General features: G+C 40.6%; 1 protein-coding gene across 10 annotated transcripts in view; it reads right to left on the bottom strand.

The window, feature by feature from the left end:
* ENAH (ENAH actin regulator) overlaps positions 1-24,554 on the bottom strand; it is a 140,618-nt gene that overhangs the window by 66,533 nt on the left and 49,531 nt on the right. For all 10 annotated transcript variants that reach the window (XM_074949179.1, XM_074949181.1, XM_074949180.1 and 7 more), the window contains exon 3: positions 12,811-12,988. In XM_074949179.1, coding sequence (XP_074805280.1) covers positions 12,811-12,988 — 178 coding nt within the window. The remainder of the gene's footprint in view (positions 1-12,810; positions 12,989-24,554) is intronic.

Below are 24,554 nucleotides of genomic sequence, written 5' to 3'. Positions count from 1 at the left end.
CTACACCAGGGGTGCACAATATCTTATAGCAAATCAAACCTGGGTTTTCAGTTAAGAGTTTGGAAAGGTATAGTGCAACAAGAACCCAACAAACACAATTACTCAAAGAATAATTGGACCAAACACCCCTAAATTTGACTACAGATTGACCTATTATCTATACTAACATCCGAAACAAAAGCTATGCTGGGGTAGAGGAAAAATCTCTCTTCGTAAGTATCAAAGTTAATTGTATCAATACTATGATCAAATTATTGTATTTTACTTTAATTCTATCAGAGTTTTTAAATATGAATGCTATTATCTGCCTAAAAGACCACTGTCTATGTTTACCTACAGTACTAAGAAATGTGACAATGTGTTAAAAATAAAGTTGGCATAACGTCTCCAAGGTTGTGCACAAAATCGTAAATGCAGCACTCTGTTAAAAAAAATTGCTTTAAGACAGTTGCGACTTGTATTAGTTTTACTAAAGATCAATACCTAGCATCAACAGAATTAAAATTAAGCAGTTTAACAAAGTTTACATACATTAAACTCTCTTATCCTCAAAATGAAAGATACATCCGTGGTTTCTAAGTTAGGCCAATTGCAGAGTTTTAATTAAATTCTTTGACTCTTACTCCCAGACTTTCACTCAATGCTTTTCTGCAATACATTATTGAAATTTAGGATGCTATACAATCACTTAGTTAATAGTTAGAGGCAAACAGAACCCTGCTAAACACTTAATGATCCCCAAAACTGTAATACAAATAAAGTCAAAGGTAATACTTTCGATGTTATATACAATAGGATTATAAAGGAATAGCAATACACTGTCAGACAAAGACTAATTACAAAGTTCCTGTTATTAAAATACATATTTTAGTTCAATGTTTTGACACACTGAAAGGGTAATCTTTCCAACGAATCCAAGTTGTTTTGTATTTAAATTTGCTTGTGGAAACTCTGTTTCACTAAAAGATTAACAACAGCTATTACTATAGAATCTAACATTAAAAAATGAAGTCTAACAATCTTATACATTTATCCTCCTTTTTTCCTTTAATCAATTTTACATTTAAACAAGAGAAAAAAAACAACTTACAAGCAAAAATGGAGATATTATCCCATTTCTGACAACACAGATACTGCCACATCCCATTACTATTCTGGCAAGAAGAGAGGACAATGCCCTCCAGAGAACTGTCAGAATGCAAGTAAACCACCATTATTGCAACTCAGCAGGATCAGCTTCCACCACCCCCCCTTACACATTTTATAGATGCATAATGCAACCTGAAGTTTAGAATTCTTGAAGAGCACTTCTGAAGGTTTTCCCCTGTCTTTAGCAGGTTCTTAATTTCATTCTGGTAGCTTACTTGTCACATATTCTAATAAGGCTGTTTGAGTTCTTACTGCAATTTGCATTCCCGAAGACACTAAATTATTCATTCATGATATGCATAATGCTAACAGCACTCCCCCTACCAGCACTGATTCTGTTAACTATCTTTGCTGCTTAAAAACCAAAGAACTATAAATGAACATACATCCTCAGCTTTAAGAGTATTATGTATTTTGTAAGATTTGACTAATAAAAATGAACTATGACTAGTCTGACTTCAAGCCTTAGTTTAGTAATCAGTAGTAACAACAGGTTTCAGAGTAGCAGCTGTGTTAGTCTGTATTCGCAAAAAGAAAAGGAGTACTTGTGGCACCTTAGAGACTAACAAATTTATTTGAGCATAAGCTTTCGTGAGCTACAGCTCACTTCATCGGATGCATTCAGTGGAAAATACAGTGGGGAGATTTATATACACAGAGAACATGAAACAATGGGTGTTACCATACACACTGTAACGAGAGCGATCAGGTATGGTGAGCTATTACCAGCAGGAGAGCCGGAGGGGCAGGGGGGGATGGACACGGACCATTTGTAGTCATAATCAAAGTGGGCCATATCCAGCAGTTGACAAGAACGTCTGAGGAACGGGGTGGAGGGTGGGAAATAACGTCTGAGTGGGGGGTGGAGGGTGGGAAATAAACATGGGGAAATAGTTTTACTTTGTGTAATGACCCATCCACTCCCAGTCTCTATTCAAGCCTAAGTTAATTGTATCCAGTTTGCAAATTAATTCCAATTCAGCAGTCTCTCGTTGGAGTCTGTTTTTGAAGTTTTTTTTGTTGAAGAATTGCCACTTTTAGGTCTGTAATCGAGTGACCAAAGAGATTGAAGTGTTCTCCAACTGGTTTTTGAATGTTATAATTCTTGACGTCTGATATGTGTCCATTTATTCTTTTACGTAGAGACTGTCCAGTCTGGCCAATGTACATGGCAGAGGGGCATTGCTGGCACATGATGGCATATATCATATTGGTAGATGTGCAGGTGAACGAGCCTCTGATAGTGTGGCTGATGTGATTAGGCCCTATGATGGTGTCCCCTGAATAGATATGTGGACACAGTTGGCAACAGGCATCAGAATGCATCCGATGAAGTGAGCTGTGGCTCCCGAAAGCTTATGCTCAAATAAATGTGTTAGTCTCTAAGATGCCACAAGTACTCCTTTTCTTTTTGCAGTAGTAATAACGTAATTTCAGAGAAAGATTTAACTTTCAACCTGAAAATTATTTGTTAGTTTCCAGATGAAACTAGTATAGCTTTTCCTTTTTCTGATGTGTATTTGTTTTTTTTTTTTCTCTTTTGCAATTTAAGTAAGAGATGCCTAGGATTAACTAATATTGTTAGGGGAGTTTGGTTCTTTTAAATTGTCCTTATACCAACTTATATCCAGAAAACCATATACTCATTTAAAAAACACAAGAAACAAACTGATGGTTAGGAAAAAAATGATGCCAATCAAACCCAGAGGATTCCTACATAAATCACAATTATTTTGAGATAGAAGCAACTATATGGAACAACCTATGCAACTACTACAGACACCATCCTATAAGCATCTTCTCTCTCTGCCCTCATCTCCTTTCACTACTAACTCAAAGTCCCCTCTGGATGCAAGTCGCACATACAAATGTATTCTTCTCATACTCATTCTTAAACCACTCGCTTGGGCTAGCATTTCTTGAGACCCTAAAATAGATACTCCACAATAGCATTTGTTGTTTCTTCCCAGTTCAGATAATATATTTTCTGAGAGCTCTATCACAGGGGAATAGATTGTGGTCAATACTAGACACCTCATACTATGTTACTGTTTTTTTTTAAAACAGGAGTATTATATGGGCAACCCTGAAGAAGAAAAAATCAAAGACATGTATGCATATCATTAATTACCTGTGCCTTCCCCTATTTACAGCTATTCTCTTAAAAGACTGAATATTGTAAGTGAAGGCTCTCAAATGATTCTCCTCATAGCTTCGCTCCCTTAACATTTCCCCTGTCATTTCATTCACTTTTTGACTGCCAAATTGAACTTTTCAGGAAGCAGATATCAGGAACTTTCCTTCTGTTACTGTGTGAAACAATTTCCCTTCCTTACATTTACAGTATGCAAACCTTCACAAGAGGTACTATTGTCTTTGCTATAGGTGATTGTTCTTGTACTCACCAATACCAATTTAAAAATACACTCCTGGAAGATTATTAACTTAAAATCAGACATTCCTTTCAACTGAACTCTGGATAACAGTGCTAGATATCTTGTAGCTGTCAAGGTTCCTTCCCCACTCTGAGCTCTAGGGTACAGATGTGGGGACCTGCATGAAAACCTTCTAAGCTTACTTTTACCAGCTTAGGTTAAAACTTCCCCAAGGTACAAACTATTTTACCCTTTGCCCTTGGACTTCCACTGCCACCACCAAATGTTTATCTGGGTTTATTTTATTAGGAAAGCATTGTTTGGAAAAGTCTTTCCCCCCAAAATCCTCCCAACTCCTTGCACCCCACTTCCTGGGGAACATTTGCTAAAAATCCTCACCAATTTTTGACCACAGACCCAAACCCTTGGCTCTTAAGAACAATGAAAAAAAGCATTCAGTTCTTGGAAAGAAGAATTTTAATAGAAGTAACAGTAAAAAAGAAGAAACAATAAAAAGAATCACCTCTGTAAAGTCAGGAGGGTAAATACTTTACAGGCTAATTAGATTCAAAACATAGAGAATCCCTCTAGGCAAAACCTTAAGTTACAAAAAGAGACACAGACAGGAATATCCATTCTATTCAGCACAACTTAATTTCTCAGCCATTTAAAGAAATCATAATCTAACGCATATCTACCTAGATTACTTACTAAATTCTAAGACTCCATTCCTGTTCTGTCCCCGGCAAAAGCATCACAGAGACAGACCCTTTGTTTTTCCCTCCCCCCCAGCTTTTGAAACTATCTTGTCTCCTCATTGGTCATTTTCATCAGGTGCCAGTGAGGTTATCCTAGCTTCTTAACCCTTTACAGGTGAGAGGATTTTTCCTCTGGCCAGGAGGGATTTTAAAGGGGTTTACCTTTCCCTTTATATTTATGACAGTAGCTGATTAAGGATCCTGATGCCTTCTGACCCTCTTAGATGTATGATTACCCACTGTTTCATTCAATCTTTCAAAGCTTCCTAATATTAATAACATTAAATACTAAAATATTAAGTATAAAAGTAGTTAAACTTCAAATTGAAGATTTTTTGGGCAAAGTCACATTTTTAACATTTACAATGATCCAGATGACCTCTGAAAAATACCAACATGATTAAGTAATATCACTTCATCAAGTTATGAATAACTCTACAATTTGTCTGAAGAATATGCCAAGTATAACTGTCATGCCAAAAGAAAAAACATTTTAGTGTGTTTTCCACAACGCAAGAATAGGTTCACTAACATATGATCAAACCAATTGCAACTACACACTGGCAGTCAAATTTCATTATTTTTCTTCTATATTTTCTTAGTCTGCATAGTAAGCAATTCTTGCAGCAGAACTGGACAGGTATAAGTAGGATTCTCCTATTCAATTTGAAGAATCTGAAGAATTTTAATATTGTTACACATAGATCTAGGTAAAGAAACTTTAGAAAGATCATTGCAGGTAAAATATATCCTCTTGAAGATTAATATTTTTAAATATAGATTTCTCAAATTTGTTTCACCTTTCACTATTCCATCTTGGGTTAAATACATTTGTAACTATTTTAATATATAGTAGGCAACTCAAAAGGACCAAAAAATTAGATCAACCTACCCAATAAGGAAACTGCTCCTAAACACTAAAATTCCCAGTGTAACATTCTTAAAAATTTGTACATACTTTAAAAAAAGAAAAGTGATTGAGATTTGCTTTTATAAAAAGCTATTTAAGTTTGGGGCAGTTTCAGCACATTTCCTAGCAATAGAAGTGCTGATGACATTTGAGCTGCTGAGCCAGTGATTTGTCCAGGTGAAAAAACTTCCATGATGTAACGAGTAACAGAAAACGGGATAGAGAAAAGCCCTGCACTTTAAAGTTGTTGTTAACTAGTGCAGATAAATATCTTTCACATATGTACATCAAAAGAGGTTTTTGTTTTTTGGTATGGAGAAACAAGGGAAACTTAACTATGAGCTCCATAAAACAAGCTGGATGATGAGACATCCTGGTTTTCATATTAAATTAACAGGATGGTTAAACGTCCTTGCCTGATGATCAAACGTCCAGGGCCCTTTCCTTTGCCACAGCTAATTTAAAGTGTATCTTGGACCAAAACATATTCAGAGTTTGGGCACACTAAATAAAGATATTTATTTGGACGAGAGCTAGCTAGCCAAGGCTTAATCCTGACAAGACTGAAGTGATATTGATTAGCAGCTAGAGATGCCAAGAATAATATCTGCCCCTTTAATTGAGGTTGTCTACCTTTAGTTGGGTCAGGTTTATGATGTAAAAATATGGTTGGGCTCTCAGCTGCTACTAGGAAATCAGGCAGCAGCAACAGAAATGTCAGGTTTTTATCATTCACAGACAGCTACAGGGTTGCAACCATTCCTTTCAGATTAGGACCTTGCAACTATCATCCATGCCCTTGTCACTTCAAGATGAGATAAATATAATGACATTTACACAGAGCTGCACCTTAGAAAGCATTCAGAAACCGAAGCAGAGGAAGAATGCAACACTCTGCTTGGTAAGTAGAGTACCTGACCATGATTCTATTCAATCTATGTTGCATGTGCTGCACGGGCTACCTATAGGTTTGTGTGTGATTTTTAAGGTGGTTTTGACCTGTAGAGGTCAAAATGGTTGAGCATCTATGTACTGGAATGCCTTTACCCATGTCATGCCATCACAGCTGAAAGCAGCAGATACACTAGACGTGAAGCCCCACTAAAGGGACTGCTAGCAGGGCATTCTCTAGGAGAGCTCTATGGCTTTGGAATTTACTCACTTTGTCCAAAGTAGTCCAAATCCAATGACCTACAGGAACACCACAAAAGCTCATCTTTCCACCCTCTCTTTTCTCTCTCTTCCCCAAAAGCTGGGGGGGGGGGGGGGTGAGGCGGGGGGAAGTGGTTAGGGAGCAGCAGGAAGGGGAAGATTAATTGAGTTGTTTGGTTTGTTGATAGTGGGTTGCGTTGATTGTACGGCTGTGCTTTAGTTATATTTTGTTATTTTTTCTTGTTTCAACTTTTAAAGTTCTGCCAGGAGTCCCTCGAGAATACAGACAGGCGCTCTTTATTTAGACTGGTATGAACTAAAAAAAATCAATTGTTCAGAACAGACTAATTCAGGATGTATGTGTGCAGCAGACTGCTAGAGCTTCTGCTACTAAAAAAGTAGCAAGAGTACTTGTGTGTGACTGGATATCTATGTACTTGTGTGTGACTGGATATCTAATCGCCTTTTATGATGAGATTACTGGTTCTGTGGATGAAGGGAAAGCAGTGGATGTATTGTTTCTTGACTTTAGCAAAGCTTTTGACACGGTCTCCCACAGTATTCTTGTCAGCAAGTTAAGGAAGTATGGGCTAGATGAATGCACTATAAGGTGGGTAGAAAGCTGGCTAGATTGTCGGGCTCAACGGGTAGTGATCAATGGCTCCATGTCTAGTTGGCAGCCGGTGTCAAGTGGAGTGCCCCAGGGGTCGGTCCTGGGGCCGGTTTTGTTCAATATCTTCATAAATGATCTGGAGGATGGTGTGGATTGCACTCTCAGCAAATTTGCGGATGATACTAAACTGGGAGGAGTGGTAGATACGTTGGAGGGGAGGGATAGGATACAGAAGGACCTAGACAAATTGGAGGATTGGGCCAAAAGAAATCTGATGAGGTTCAATAAGGATAAGTGCAGGGTCCTGCACTTAGGATGGAAGAATCCAATGCACCGCTACAGACTAGGGACCGAATGGCTAGGCAGCAGTTCTGCGGAAAAGGACCTAGGGGTGACAGTGGACGAGAAGCTGGATATGAGTCAACAGTGTGCCCTTGTTGCCAAGAAGGCCAATGGCATTTTGGGATGTATAAGTAGGGGCATAGCGAGCAGATCGAGGGATGTGATCGTTCCCCTCTATTCGACACTGGTGAGGCCTCATCTGGAGTACTGTGTCCAGTTTTGGGCCCCACACTACAAGAAGGATGTGGATAAATTGGAGAGAGTCCAGCGAAGGGCAACAAAAATGATTAGGGGTCTAGAGCACATGACTTATGAAGAGAGGCTGAGGGAGCTGGGATTGTTTAGTCTGCAGAAGAGAAGAATGAGGGGGGGATTTGATAGCTGCTTTCAACTACCTGAAAGGGGGTTCCAAAGAGGATGGCTCTAGACTGTTCTCAATGGTAGCAGATGACAGAACGAGGAGTAATGGTCTCAAGTTGCAATGGGGGAGGTTTAGATTGGATATTAGGAAAAACTTTTTCACTAAGAGGGTGGTGAAACACTGGAATGCGTTACCTAGGGAGGTGGTAGAATCTCCTTCCTTAGAGGTTTTTAAGGTCAGGCTTGACAAAGCCCTGGCTGGGATGATTTAACTGGGAATTGGTCCTGCTTCGAGCAGGGGGTTGGACTAGATGACCTTCTGGGGTCCCTTCCAACCCTGATATTCTATGATTCTATGATATACTTTATACTAAATAGTACAAGACCCATCAAATTCAAGTAACCTGCACACATGGACCATTATAAATATTTCGGTTAAATGAAAAACTGGACATGTTGGCTGTAATTGTTAAGGCATGAGAGCACTGCTGAGTCTCATGCAACCTCATTGCATATGTCATTTCAGTCTTTACGGCAGCTCAATTCTGGTGAAGAGGCGATTATTAAAGTGGCATAATGTCATAATAAGGAAAATGACAAAGTGTTCAATGACAGCTAAGAAAGAAAAAAGTGCAAAACTATGACAAATGTGATTCCATTTTACTCTACGGTGGTTCTTATATTATGCCAGGCACTCATACTATGGTGATCAATGCCAGTACAAACCCGTAAGATAGAGGGGTCCAGAATAACACGGCTACCTGAAGCCTGAGCTTGGAGTGGGATACCAAATTCATCTGCTTCCATCAACCCTCAAAACTTATTAACCTCCCCAAAAAGCAGCACAGATTTGAAGAAGATGGATTCTACAAGAAATCCAAACATTTTAAAAAAAGATACCTCAACTAAGAAGAGTGTTACTGGCTCAGAGTGTGAAGAGACTTCTCAAACTCCAAGTGACAGTCAAATCAGGCAGAAATGCCAATGCTGAAGAAATCAAATGGTTATCAAAGCGGATATTTTGGAGTAGATCTCCGAGTTTAAGGCCATGAAAGGATCTGATGCCCAATCTTCTAGCAGTAATGAAGAAAGCTACTGACGTGAAAAGAGTATGTCACTGTGCCAGAAACTGGCCTAAGAGAAATAAGTGAGACATAGTCATATGGCACTGATGGAACAGAGAGAGAGAGGAGAGAGAGAGAGAGAGATGCAGCTTAAACTGTATGATATAGGAAACAGAATGAGAAGGATCATCATCAGAATTAAGGGAATAACTGAAAACACTGATGACTAAAATACAATCTGGTATATAAAAACTTTAATTGCAGAATTGTTACATCTGAGCTCTCTGGAACAGATGAAGTTCGAGAGAGCACACAGGGTACTGCTTCCCTGGCCTGGACCTCATAATAATGGACCCAGAAATCTAATTGTGAAATTTCACTATCTGAATATGAAAAAGGCCAGAGAGCATTCACTGCTCATACTCAGAGGCCACAAGCTACGATTTTTCCATGACCCCTCTGTCCTAACTTTAAAAAAGAGAAGGGAGCTGGGGGGAAATTACAGCAGCACTCAGGATCACAGATATCCACTACAGATGTAAATTCCTATTTAAACTCTCATTCAGCTTCCAAAATCAGTATTATACAGTAAGAAACTTTACACAAGAAAAAGGTCTCGCACATCCAGGATGGGGCACAGGCCCCCTTTGGCCTTCGGAATGAAAAAATACCAGGAGTAAAACCCTTTCCCTCTTTATTCCATGGGAACTTGCTCTATGGCCCCCAATAGTAGGAGGGCTTGCAGTTCCTGGGTGAGCAATGACGGGGAAAGGGGGTGGGAAGGAGGGACAGAAAGAAATTAGAGGTGTACCTTACTGCCACTGTACTGAGAACCCAGTGGTCCGTAGTTATAGCAGTCCAAGCAGGGAGGTAAGGCAACAAATGGTGGGAAAATAAAGGATGAGACAGATCCTGGTTGCAGGCTGGGAGGTCACTCTACCACTAAAGTATATGAAAATAGCAAGAACTGATAACTATCCACTAAGCGTAACTATTTACAAAGAAAAAAGTTCAAAAAACCACTGAATAGGAACCACTTGCTAGAGCAAGGGAAGCGTTCCAGCACCAACACTGGCGTAAGAAGGAACTGAGGGAGGAAGGGGGCCGGCGGCATCCTTATACTGCACATATGGGCGCCACTTCAGAGGGTGCCAGAGCCGGTTCCCTACAGATACCACTGAGGGTAAAAACTTCTGGCACCGGTGTATGTGGTGAGCACACACACCTACAATGGAATGGACATAAGCAAGCACTTGAAGAATATATGATCATTTGAAGGACTGCTGGAGCAAGTTAAGTTGATCACAAACTTATTCAACTTATTTCAACATCTGAAAAAAATATATTTTCAATGTAATATATAATATGATACTTGTCAAATCAGAATAATTATTTCATCTTCATTTTCTCTAAACAAGAAGTCTAGTTTTAGCTGTATTAGTCTTATAACCTGGAATCATATTTTATTTGCAGATCTTTGTTCAATAGCTATGTAACAGCAAGCAGTATTATGCTTAGACAAATAATTTTTGTTCATGATTTTCACTATACACCAATATTCTCTAGGTTATCCATTCCTAAAACAATTTTAAAATCAGTTATAGTTAAAGTAAAATAATATTAAATTCATAGTGATTCTCCCAGTGCCTGATCTGACGCCCGTTGATGTTAATGGGCTTTGGTTCAGGCCCACATGATTTCACATCAAGTATATTCAGTTTGTAAGTTAACTGCTGCCACTGAGAGCTGTGGGGGGCCATGCCTGCAGAGGTCAAAGTAAACAAAATGTCTCAAGGCCCACCTGATGGGCCACATGCCAAAGGTTGCCGACCCCTGTTCTAGCCTGACAAACTCCAAAGAATTAAGCTGTGTTTTTTTCCCACTTACATCACTAGTATCAACAACTTATCCTTGATAGCAAAACTATCTGTAGTTACAGCAGCATGTTCATAAGGCAGCTGTTTTAAGGGATTTTGCTGCTACCATTCACATTTTAGTAGCAGTATGTAAGTACGTTACCTGTATTCAGAGCTAAGTGCAAACTGACTATCTTTTTTTTAACAGTTAAAATGTAGTGAAATATTTAGGTCAGAATGAATTTAGACTACTTATTCCTGCTTTCTTATTTTCCTATATTTAAATAGGTCACAATCTGACTTTATATTCAACTAAGCTTAAGGAACAAAAGGTAGGAAGCTAAAGAATACTGTTTACAAAATAAGGAACATGTATACAGAGAAAGTGTAATAAAAGAAGCAATCTTCTCTTTAGCATTATATTTACTACTCAATTTTTTCATTTTTGTGCTCAAGGTAATCTGATTCTTTTCGGCCTTTCCCTTATATAGATCAAAAGTTCTGCATAACCAAAGTTTCTCTAACAATTTAGTTGATGTATGAAGCAGAACATAGACTTTGAAATGCTAGTAGTAGAAAGAAATTGTTTTGGTTGGCTAAATAAGTAAGTGGGTTTCACTTGAAGACACAGGTAATACTTGTTGACAAAAAAAAATCACTTTTCTGACTAGCGACATCTTACAAAGGGCAAGCATTCCAAAACTGTTCTATTTCAAACTGTTTGCACAGTTTACATGTTGTTGTAATTTCCTTGTCCTTTTCACAAACAAAATATTTGGATTGAAATAAGAGCTCTCTCCTTAATGGCACAAACAAATTCTGACTCACTACAGAATCAAGGGAAAGTTTGGTAGCGAGGAACAACAATTTTATACATGCATGAATATCTGGCAGGGAAAATATAAAAACCCTGGAAAAATAAATTATTACTTGCAGAATTATCATGACAATTTATCATCACATGCAAAACATCTACTTGCTGATTCTCATAATGATGAGGAAGCAATTTTACTTGCTTACCAAAAAAATTGCCCCAGGAAATTTTGCATACCAGCTATATTTCTTTCACTTTTCCCTCTTGCATTTAGAGCTTTTTCCATTCTCCCATCCTGCCAGCATGCTGCTAATTAAGGTCACATTGTAACTGAAGACATTAAATATCATCTTCACTCCTCATCCAAATTCCCCCCAATGAAGGTTTGGGCAAGAATTTTATCCTTTATTTTTATTAAGGATTCACACAAAAGAATTAGATCAACTATGAAATGTGTAAAGACTATACATTGAAGCAATGTAATTTTGATTCACTTAAGTGTCCTACAAACTTCCAGTATCTTTTACAAGTTTATAAACCTGGAATAAAATCCAGGATTTACATTTCACTAATTTGGAATTTACTACATAATTTATGTTTATTTGTGTTTATTACATACAATTGTTAATCTAACCAAATGAAATGAAGAATACCGATACTTTTCAATACTATTTCCAACTCTTCTAAATTTGAAATCATCCTTAAAAATTTTAACAATCTGGCAGGAACTGTTCTCTACACTAAGGTTTTAGACAGCAAATCTAGGTTAGGCTTAAATTCTAAAGATTCCTTCAGAAAACCTTGCAGATATAGCTCAAGAAGCCAGGATGTTGTCAATTCTCTGTTACTAGTGGCTTCTTTAAAAGTGAGACAAACTGGAATTAAGACAACAATATGCCTATTAAGCTTACCAACTAAAGCACTGAATCAATGGGGGCTAAACTCCCAGGATTGGGGAAGAGATGTTAGATCTTCTTCATTTGACTTCCCCTTGTAATAATAAATTAAGATATATAAACAAAACAAAAAAAGAAAAATCTGTATAAAATTCACAACATTTTCTCTAGAAAGGAAAATCCTCAAAAACATCTTGAAGAAAAATTAAGATTTAAAATTTAATTTATTTTCCACATTTCTACAAGTAGTAGATGAACTGCTCTCAAGGATGGTATTTGTGTGAATGATAATCAAAGCTGGTAGGAGAGTTTAGGCATATAAATACACAATCAACTGAGGTGTCTGGAGGCCCATCCGTACTAAAGAAATAGTATCTTCTCCACTAAAAAACCCAGTGTGCATTAAGAATCACAAAACTTGGCATTGAAAGGTCAAGAAATTCAGATTTCAGTTTAAATTTTTCATCTAATCTCTATATTCTGAATAATCTGCAGTCAAAGAAAAAGTTTAAAAGTCTTACCAGTTTCCTGTGAATTCAACACTTCTAAGGCATGCATCATGGCACTTGCGAAGACATTGGCATCTTCTTTACTGCCAAAGTTAAGACCATACACCTGTCTAGCATCACGCCACTGGTGGAAGGTCTGCGTAGCTTGATTGTACTTCAATCCTTTTGGAATGGCACAATTTATTACCACCTACAATGACAAAGTAAATACTTGTAAGTAAATTTTAAGTCTCAAATATTTACTGTAATTTTTCCCCCAATACATTTAAGCTTTATTTAATTTCTTTCCTGTAAACATTTTTGATTATTTAACTGTTTCATCCTGTTTTTAATAGATACAGCAACACTTAGCTACTCATCAGGAGACCAGGTAAACTTCTCCTTTTAAGCCAAGTCCCAACACTGCCCCAAATCTGGGGGAAAACCTGGGGGCCGTCAATTTCTGCATAATTTTAAGTTTTAATTTTGTACTTCTTTGAAATATATGAACTTTCTGATGTGAGCCAAGACAGCGTTTTCTTCTGGACTTTGAGAAGTATTTACTGTCCCCTTTTCTCTCAGTGGGGTGTTACTTTGCTATTATTAAGCTTCACAGTTCAGTGTCAACATTGACTGTTTTTTCTATGACCATTTCATCAGAAATAACCTTGTAAACTGTGAATGTGTGTGTGCTTGGATATCAGAAGTTGTTTACAACCCACAATCCCAAAGGCTGTCTCTGAGCTTTAACATGTCTGGTGGCTTTCTGTGCATAGCAGGCAGCAAGAAAATTAAAGAGATCTTGGGGGTGCTGAGTAGATAGATATAGGTAGTTCCAACAACAAGATAAGCTTACGGATACTATTTGGCAGGTAATTGCAAGGTTTAACATGGACTCCACTCTACACAGATAACCACTCTTCGCCTGCCAAGCAATGTTGACAGTTATGCAAGAGTGGTGCTATTTGTGAAAGTCTCTGGAAGTACTACTCAAGAGATTAAGAAAAATAATGGCTAAAGAAGTGGTCTTCTAATGGCCTTCTAATGAGCAGCACTGTACATGAAGTGATCTGTTTTAAGTGTTCCAAATATACTGAGATGGGGGTTGCCTTATATATGGTTCACTACAATGACAAAGAAGTCTGCATTAAAACACAGCAATTATTTACACTAGACAATATCAGTTGGCTTACAAATACAAGCAGTGACCGTTCTTATTGATCCTCATATCCCTCCCAGGCTCGGGCACTGCACAGAACCTCTCCAGCCACGGATCCAGAACACCCCTCTAGATCAGGACTTGCAAAGGAGTCCTTAGGCAGCAGTCTTATGGCTATCTTCTGTATGGCGGACAGCCAGATATGGGACTTTTAGGGCCCCTAAATTGCATAAAGTGGCCAAAGTGGGGATGAAGGTCTGTCTCACCTGAGTATATCAATAAATGTAGAAGTTGCCACAACTGTTAAATGTTTACAAATATAGTCAAAGTCCTTCCCATTTTGAGATATTTTTAAATTAAATGTAAGTATAGTTCAACACTGAAAATGTAAAAGTGGCACATTCTTACTCCACAGAACTGATTCCTGTGTGTATGTCCAGAGACATACTGTACTTAAACAAAATATAATATGTTGTACTCCTGTTGGACCTACAGAGCCAATACAGATGAAGAAACCAGAAAAGGATACTGGTGTGTTTGCTAGAACTCAATATTTGATGACAGAATCTTAATTGCTTGTGATGAGTGAGCCAGAAAGAACGAAGCTTAGACATGAACTGTAAATCTCCACAGGGATAAAAGACCTGTGGCACGGCTGCAGCTGGCCTGGGTCAGCTGCACTAGGGCTCGGGACGCTCAGGCTGTGTGGCTAAAGATCACTGTGTAGATGTTTGGGCTTAGGCTGGAGCCCGAGATCTGGGACCCTTCTGTGGCACTGCACCCCATATTCTTCACACTGATATTATTATGAGATATGATTATGACATAACTATATTTTATGCAAGATGGGTCATGTGAGATGTAACTGAAAAGGTTATGATTTACTGAATATGATTATCCTATTTGTATGCATGTATCATTTTTGTATCTGCAGTTATGAATATTGACTATTAATCTGTATTTCAAATGTAGTTACACCTGGGTAATGCCCACTACACAAGCTGTTCTCAGTCTAGATAGTGGGTGGGAAAGGGCCTATTCAGGGCAATGGGCCATTAGGCAAAAACAATAGGCCTTAGGAGATGCTTATCTCCCACCTGGTGAGCCATCCAGTGAATGCTCCAAACAGCCTGAGAGTCATGGCTACTATAACTCTACAAACATAGGTAGGCAAACTTTTTGGCCTGAGCGCCACATCTGGGAATAGAAATTGTATGGCGGGCATGAATGCTCACAAAATTGCGGTTGGGGGGCAGGAGGGAGAGTGAGGGCTCCGGCTGGGGGTGCAGGCTCTGGGGTGGGGCTGGGGATGAGGAGTTTGGGGTGTAGGAGGGCGCTCCAGGCTGGGACTGAGGGGTTCAGAGGGCAGGAGGGGGATCAGGCTGGGGCAGGGGCACATGGAGAGGCTCAGGAGTGCAGGCTCCAGGCGATGCTTACCGCAAGCGGCTCCCGGAAGCAGCAGCATGTCCCCCCTCCAGCTCCTACGTGGAGGCATGATGGCCAGGTGGCGCTGTGCACTGCCCCGTCCGCAGGCACCACTCCCACAGCTCCCATTGGCTGCAGTTCCTGGCTAATAGGCACTGCAGGGGTGGCGCTTTGGGCAGGGGCAACATGTAGAGCAGAGCCCCCTGGCTGCCCCTACGTGTAGGAGCTGGAAGGGGATATGCCACTGCTTCTGGGAGCCACATGGAGAGGCCCTTGACCCTGCTCCCTGGCTGGATCACTGAAGTGGGGCAAGCCCAAGACACTGCTCCCCAGCAGGAGCTCACGGGCTGGATTAAAACGGCTGGCAGGCCAGATCCAGGCCCTGTGCTGTAGTTTGCCCTCCCCTGCTCTACAAGGACGTGCGATGAGACCACATGTCTCTAGACTCCAACTTGGGAGGTCAGTAATTTTCCACTGACTGGTCTGGGAACCAAGCTTTGACGCAAAGGGTTCCTGCCATATACAAAAGCTATATAAGGCATCTAGTGACATCATTTGGGGATCTTTGCTCCCCACAAGACGACTCCTGGAAACACCTGAGGAAAAAAGACTGAACTGGGGGAAGTGCTGGACACAGGCTAAAGGGATTTTTAGCCTGAGAATGAAACACCTGGGGATTCCAAGCTGTAAAGCAAGTGCTAAGTGCAGCTCCCCCCTTAAAAATCTGCAGCCTGCTTATATCATCTCTTTGGATATGAACAGCGGATTCTCACCTGATCTATTTAGTATAGAGTAACTCCTCCCTTAAAGTCGTCCCAGTTAACACTGTCTCATTGTTACGTTGCTGATCAATTAGAGAACATGCTCGTTTGAAGTTGTGCAATGCTCCCTTATAATGTTGTTCAGCAGCCACCTGCTTTGTCCACTGCTTGCAGAAAGAACAGCCCGTTGGACCTAGCTGGCGGGGGCTTGGAACCAGGGTGGATCGGCAGCCCCCCATCAGCTCCCCTAAGTTCCCTGTGCAGCAGCTGCCCAGCAGGCTGTCAACTGCCAGGCAGTTCAGCTGTCCCTCCCCCTACTGCTGTGTGCTGCTCCTGCCCTCTGCCTTGGAGCTGCTCCTGGGAGCTTCCTGCTTGCTGTGTGGGGCTGGTCAGAGAGCCTGCTTGTAACTGCAGCTGGGTGTCCCCCTACCTGTACGTATGCTGGTGAAAGTGCAGGTTGGAGGGCTTTGTAGCTTGTCACAGCAGTACAGTGCGAGAGGGAGCCCAGGCTGGTGGGTCAGGGGGCTCAGTGGTACCCCAGTTCCAGGTGGCACCCAGGGGGAACCATCACACCTCCATCCTCACAGGGTCCAGGAGCGCAGGCTCCAGTCCAAGCGTGAACATCAACACAGCGATTTTTCAGCCCTGGAGCCTGAGCCCTGCGAGCCCAAGTCAGCTGACCCAAGACAGCCGACCCAAGACAGCCATGGGTTTTTTATCCCTGTGTAGATATATCCTTAGATTCCACAGTGAGTTTGTGGGGCTGGCAGTGTGAAACAAAATCTTTACATGTGAACTGACCGGAGTTGATCTGAAAGCCATTAACACCAAGAATATGTACCTGTGTGATACCAAAGTCATTTTACAGAGTAGAACTGCAATTATTAGATAATTTTATGGGCTCAGACCACAAAGTTTTGTATGCAAACATAGTAAGAGATTTCCAGAACAGAAGACTTTAAAAAAAAATTCTATCTATTCTACCTTTTTTATCTATTTGAGAAAACGTGGACCTTATTCTGCTTCTATTACATCAGCTTAACATCAGTAGTTATATCTATAGTCACACCAGTTTGAGTAAAACTGCATTTTGTCCATATTTCTTTAATTGAAATTCCACAGCATAAATCTGCATTAATTTACAGGTAAGGTAGTTTTACTCAAGTTCTTGCACTTACTTAGTAAGTTTACTGCTGTTAAAGCTAAACCTTGAGAAGTATGGAAGTGATCAGTTAAGGTAACATTTTATTATTGTTGTAGTTTATGCATTTGATTAATATGGATGTGAAAATTCACCAGAAACATTCCCATAACCACATTAGCTCTAATTCACAAATGTATAGTACCAGTGAATTTTCAATATACGCATCACTATACACTTTTCATGGGACATGATATCCACGGATTAGTAACAAGTATGTTAACAGTTTTCATACATACACCTCTACCTCGATATAACACGAATTTGGATATAACGCGGTACAGCAGCGCTCTGGGGGGTGGGGCTGCGTGCTCTAGCGGATCAGTGCGTCAGTGTGTCTGGCTCCGACATGCTGCTCTGAGTGGCGTGTTAAGAGTGCCAGGCCGGGGCCGAGGGGTTGGATATGGGGCAGAGGGTCTTGGGGGGCTGTCAGGGGACAGAAAGCAGGGGGGTAGGGTAGGGGGTGGGGTCCTGGGGGTGATTAGGGATGGGGGGGGTCTCTGGAGTTGGCAGTCAGGGGACAAGAAGCAGGGGGGCTTAGATAGGGAGTGGGGTCTCTGGAGGGGTGGTTGGGGCGGGGGGTCTCTGGGGGGTGGTCAGGAGACAAGGAGGGGGACAAGGAGCAGGGTGGGTAGTGCATACACCGTGTTAGTTCTAACAAAAATGATTTGCTGACTATTAAGAATGGAAATGCTCGAGGCCAAAGCAAGTTCGATATAACGTGGTTTCACCTATAACACGGTAAAAAATTTTGGCTCCCGAGGACCGCGTTATATTGGGGTAGAGGTGTACCTTGAGAATCAAACAACGTAATTGGAATGTACAATGTAAATGTTGATGTTAATACTAAGTAAATCATTAACTTTAAGAGCAACAGAATGTTGCCTTAGTTTATCATGTGCATACATTAAAATTCAGTATTTTTTTTTGTTTTTGAAATAGTTCCTAGGTATTTTCTATAAAGGTTATACTATTCACTCTAGCAACCTTAGCTAAGTTGACATTTCTATAAATGAAAATTTATAATAGCCAGCACTGCCAAACAAAGAATTTATAATCCAATAGCAGGATTTTTTTCAAGTTACAGGAGACTGAATAAAAGGCACCTGTCAAGATCAGAAACATGACTGACCATTATACCATCAGTAATTGTCACTTTATATTGGAAAGTGGGAATATTTTAAACTCAAAGTAAATTTGTGAAGTATGCCTTAAGATACATTATTTTATCATATATTAAAGTTTGCAGACATCCATTTATCATCCAGTTTTAGAATGCACACCAAAGACACTATCAATTTTTGCCATAGGTTTATGAGACAATTAATTTGCATGGTCAGTAGTGAAATATCTGAAAAAAGACCCATTCGTTATAAAAAATATTGATATAAAAAATTAGAGATGGAACATGAGAAAAATGACCTTCTTTCTAGTACTATTTTTAATATTTCAGTCAAATGTCTTTAGTCAGGACAAACCATTTTAAGTTACAGAGGTTCACAATTAAACCAGTATTGCCTCCACAATATACACATCCAGATAAGTAATCAGGTAATTATACAAAGATCTTTATAAAATATATCAAGATCAATCTAAAACTAAGTTTCAAAACAATACGCATAACAAAAACAGAACCCATCAAGCACTGAATTTCATTAGTGTTTTTTCCTAACAAGGCTCCATGGCTAATATATAGCAACATCTCAGATATTAACAAACACATTAGAAGCAAGAGGAAGACCAAGGACAGGGAAGGCCCGTTACTCAATGAGGTGGGAAAATAACAGAAAATGTGGAAATGGCAGAGATGCTTAATGACTTCTTTGTTTAGATTTTCACCAAGAAGGTTGGTGGTGTTTGGACATCTAACATAGTGAATGTCAGTGAAAATGCCCTTTTCCAGATGTCTGTGGCAAATACAGTGCCAATCTATAAAAAGAGAAATAAGAACAACCTGTGAAATTACAGACCCATCAGCTTAACTTCTATACCCGGAAAGATAATGGAGCAAATAATTAAGCAACCAATTTGCAAACATCTAAAAGATAAGGTGATAAGTGACAGTCAGCATGAACAAATAGTGTCAAACCAACCTGATATCTTTCTTTGACAGTGTAACAAGCCTTGTGGATATGGGGGAAGTGGTAGACATGGTATAGCTTGACTTTAGTAAAGCTTTCAATACTGTCTCGCATGACCTTCTCATAAACAAACTAGGGAAATGCAACGTAGATGGAGCTACTATAAGGTGGGTGCAAAACTGGTTGGAAAACCTTTCCCAGAGAGAAGTTATCAGTGGTTCACAGTCATGGTGGAAAGGCATAAGTGGGGTCCCGCAGGGATCAGTTCTAGGTTTGGTTCTGTTCAATACCTTCATCAATGATTTAGCTCAGCGATTCTCAAACTGTGGGTTGTGACCCCAAAATGGGTCACAACCCCATTTTAATGGGGTTGCTAGGACTGCTGTTAGACTTGCTGGTGTTCAGAGCTGAAGCCGAAGCCTGAGCCCCACCGCCTAGGACCAAAGTTGAAGCCCGAGGCGCTTCAGCCCTGGGTGGCAGGACTCAGGTTACAGGCCCCCTACCTGGGGCTGCAGCCCTTGAGCTTCAGCTTTGCCCCCACCCGGTCCAGGGTGATGTGGCCTTGGGTGAGCTCAGACTTCAGTCTCCCCTCCTTAGGTCGTGTAGTAATTTTTGTTGTCAGAAGGGCGTCGCGGTGCAATGAAGTTTGAGAACCCCTGATTTAGATAATGGCAAAGAGAGTACACAAAGTTTGCGGATGATACCAAGCTGGGAGGGGTTGCAAGTACTTCGGAGGATAGGATTAAAATTCAGAATGATCTGGACAAACTGGAGAAATGGTCTGAAGTAAATAGGATGAAATTCAGTAAGGACAAGTGTAAAGCACTCCATTTAGGAAGGAACAATCAATTGCACACATACAAAATGGGAAATGACTGCCTACGAAGGAGTACTGCGGAAAGGGATCTGCGGGTCATAGCGGATCACAAGGTAAATATAAGTCAACAGTGTAACTCTGTTGCAAAAAAAGCAAACATATTTCTGGGAAGTATTAGCAGGAGTGCTGTAAGCAAGACACGAGAAGTAATTCTTCTGCTCTACTCCGCGCTGATTAGGCCTCAACTGGAGTATTGTGTCCAGTTCTGGGCACCACATTTCTGGAAAGATGTGGACAAATTGGAGAAAGTCCAGAGAAGAGCAACAAAAATGATTAAAGGTCTAGAAAACCTGACCTATGAGGGAAGATTGAAAAAAAACTGGGTTTGTTTAGTCTGGAATAGAGAAGACTGAAAGGGGACATAACAGTTTTCAAGTACATAAAAGATTGTTACAAGAAGGAGGGAGAAAATTGTTAATTTCTGAGGATAGGAGCAATGAGCTTAAATAGCAGTAAGGGAGGTTTAGATTGGACATTAGGAAAAACTTCCTTTCAGGGTGGTTAAGTACTGGAATAAATTGCCTAGGGAGGTTGTGGAATCTCCATCGTTGCAGATTTTTAAGAGCAGATTAACAAATACCTGTCAGGAATGGTCTAGAGATAATACTTAGTCCTGCCATCAGTGCAGGGGACTGGGCTAGATGACCTCTAGAGGTCCCATCCAGTCCTATGATTCTATGATTTAAAAAAAGTTTAGACAGTTAACGGCAATCTCAGAGTCATCTGTAATTCTACCAGTTGAGTTAGATCTACACCAAAGTAATTTCACAAATCACAACATGACAGGAACTAGTGTATCAGCATGCACATTTTGCTTCAAGGACGACTGTCAACCCTAAATACCATATTATTTCACACCTTAAATTTAGTTCAGCTTCAGAGAAAGATAATCCAATTAATATTTCTGTATTTTTTTCTTTTAAATGAAGATTTGTCAAACTTTGACATCAGAAATAAAATGCCTTGCCCTTATAGTGGAATCATTTTAACACTAGAGAGATTAACATCTACTCATTCTTTGTAGAAAAAAAAACAAACAAACAAAAACAAATGAGTTGTGTCACTTTTGCTTCTCACTACATTCACTCTCATGGACAATTGGATGTTGATGAGATACCCAACACAAGAGTACTACTTTCACATCACCCTCCATAGCACTGGTGTCCAAACTTTTCCTCTCAGCCCCCCATCAGTAATGGAATGTGTCCGCAGCCCCCTGGGCCAAAAGCCGAGCTGCGGCCAGAGTTGGGAACAGAGCTGCAGCTGTGGCCAGGAGCAGCGCCGGAGTGGAGCAGAGAAGGGCTGGGTGGTGTGGGGATTGGCCTCGGCCCCGCAGTACCCCACCTCAATGTTCCTGCACACCCCCATTGGGGGCACGGCCCACAATTTTTGCAACCCAGCATCATTTTCAAAACCACTCATCACTTCTGCATGTCATGATCCTGACAGTTACTAATACACAGAGGCTGCTGCACATGTATTTGAGATCATGCACCCAAGTGATGGTTGCTTTGGAGGCTAGCTGTCACACTACCAAGCTGATCTGGCTAAAGGAGAAGGAAGATGTCAAGCTGCTACTTGTGGATGATCTTTTCCTGGGAGCTGCTTCACTTACTGCAGAGTAGTTTCTGGACTTGGGAAATGAGCAGTAACTGGTAGGAAAACAAAGTGATGGAATCCTGGGGATGACCAGCAGAATTTCAGATGACAAAGGCCACTTTCCTAGAGATCTGCAGGGAGCTCACCCCAAATCTACAGCAACAGAACACCAACATAAATGCTCTTCTAAACATGGAGAAATATTTGGGCATTCCCATCTGGAAGCTCAACACCCTGACTGCTTCCAGTCAGTGACTAATCAATTTGGTGTGTTAGGTTGACTGTTGGAGCTGTTGTCATATAGGTGTCATACCAAAAAGAAGGTGCTGATTGGTGGGCCAACAATGCTCAGAACCACTAACCACCACACAACAGGACCATCAGAGGCTTGTTCACCTGCACATCTACCAATGTGATATATGCCATTATGTGCCAGCAATGCCCCTCTGCCATGTACATTGGTCAAACTGGACAGTCTCTACATAAAAGAATAAATGGATGCAAATCAGACGTCAAGAATTATAACATTCAAAAACCAGTTGGAGAACTCTTCAATCTCTCTGGTCACTCGATTACAGACCGAAAAGTGGCAATACTTCAACAAAAAAACTTCAAAAACAGACTCCAACGAGAGACTAATGAATTGGAATTAATTTGCAAACAGGATACAATTAACTTAGGCTTGAATAGAGACTGGGAGTGGATGGGTCATTACACAAAGTAAAACTATTTCCCCATGTTTATTCCCCACCTCCCCCACTGTTCCTCAGACGTTCTTGTCAACTGCTGGAAATGGCCCACCTTGATTATTACTACAAAAGGTCCCCCCCCCCCGCTCTCCTGCTGGTAATAGCTCACCTTAAGTGATCACTCTGGTTACAGTGTGTATGGTAACACCCATTGTTTCATGTTCTCTATGTATATAAATCTCTCCACTGTATTTTCCACTGAATGCATCCGATGAAGTGAGCTCTAGCTCACGAAAGCTTATGCTCAAATAAAGTTGTTAGTCTCTAAGGTGCCACAAATACTCCTTTTCTTTTTGCGAATACAGACTAACACAGCTGCTACCCTGAAAAATGCTCAGGATGTTATTGATGGATTTGCACGCTTGGGATTCCCAAATTGTACCGAGGACATTGACAGAAACCATTTTTGCCCCCTGCATCAGGCCTCAAGATTTATAAACAAAAAGGGTTATTGCTCCAAGGGCTGTTTGATCATTGTGGCACATTCAACGATATTTATGGTGGGTACTCTGGAAAGGTCCATGATGGAAGGATCTTTTGAAACTCCCATCTATTTTCCCTAATGAAAAATTGAACTTCTGCTAACAAGATCACTATGGACATTAACGGTGTTGTGAATCCCTGTGTTATTCTGGGAGACCCAGCTTACTCTCTGCTTCCGTGGCTTACCAAGTCTTTTACTGAACTTGGATAGAAGAAAGGACCTATTCTTCTATACCTTGAGTAGCTTCAAGATGACAGCGGAACATACATTTGGAGGGCTGACAGGGAAATGGGGATGTCTAAGAAGACTCGAGGCTGCTGAGCAATATCTGCCCTGTGTTACAACTGCTTGCTGTATTTTGCACATCTGTGAGAACAAACAGAGCCCCACTGATATGTGGGAGGTAGAGGTGAAGAGACATTCAGAGTGCTATGAACAGTGAGACAGCCTTCCTCTGCAAACTGCAGCAAATCATCAACAGCCACATTGTCAGGTATGCCTTGTGCTCCCTACTAAGGGCTGAAAATGCTGAAATGATATTTCATTTTGCTTTCTTGCAGGGTTTCATTGCATTGTGTGTCAGCTGTAGTCTTTTGTGGCTCAACTGTTTTATAAAAGCTTTGGGCAACAGTCTATTGAAAGATCATTTGTTATATTTAAGGGATGTGTAATTATTTTTCAGAAAAGCTCAAAGTTTACATTAAAAACTTTAATAAATATCAGATAGTGCAAACAATAAAGCCATTAACTGAACAAGTCTGTGCAAACTTTAACCATAGTCACACAAACCACAAAAATTAAACAGTGTAAACTTTGGAATAATGAAAACATGTGAAACATCCTTAAAAGTACTGAGTGCACACATTTGTGTTGCACTTTTCACAAACATGATAAGGTGCAGGAATTCTGCCTGTTGTCTTTCCCCGAAGTGTAGAATGACAAGGGAAGATGTCATCACTTGTGGTTGTCCACATGAAGGTGGAGTCCCAGATTTAGCTGTTTTCTCTATCTGCGAGTGGGGAGGGAAGTGCCTCTGACTGGAATTTTGGGACGCATACTGCTGCTCCCAAATAAGCTCTGTTGCCAAGGACTGCGGAACACGGCTGAGATGTGATTATGGCTGTAGGAGGTAACATTGCATTAACATGTTCTCCAACAAAGCTGTGTGCTTCTGCATCAGTTCAGGGAGCTGTTTCTGCAGGTCTTTGTCTTTTTCTATGGCTTCCCCTTTCAGCTCTGTCTTTCTCCTTCTCCACAAGGAGAACTCCCCTCCAGTCCTATGTCTTCTTTCTCCTCTCATGTGTAGGAGACAAGGGGTCACACATTTCATCCTTGTCTTCCTTTTCTTGACAGAGATTTGCCAGGCTTTCGGTAGTAGACAACATTCCTGTCCTTGGGGGTTTTGGGGCTTCAGGTGCAGAAGCTGGGCAACTGAGAAATA

This window comes from Natator depressus, chromosome 3, assembly GCF_965152275.1.
Source record: "Natator depressus isolate rNatDep1 chromosome 3, rNatDep2.hap1, whole genome shotgun sequence".
NCBI lineage: Eukaryota > Metazoa > Chordata > Testudines > Cheloniidae > Natator > Natator depressus.
This window is presented reverse-complemented; position numbering and strand designations above follow the sequence as displayed.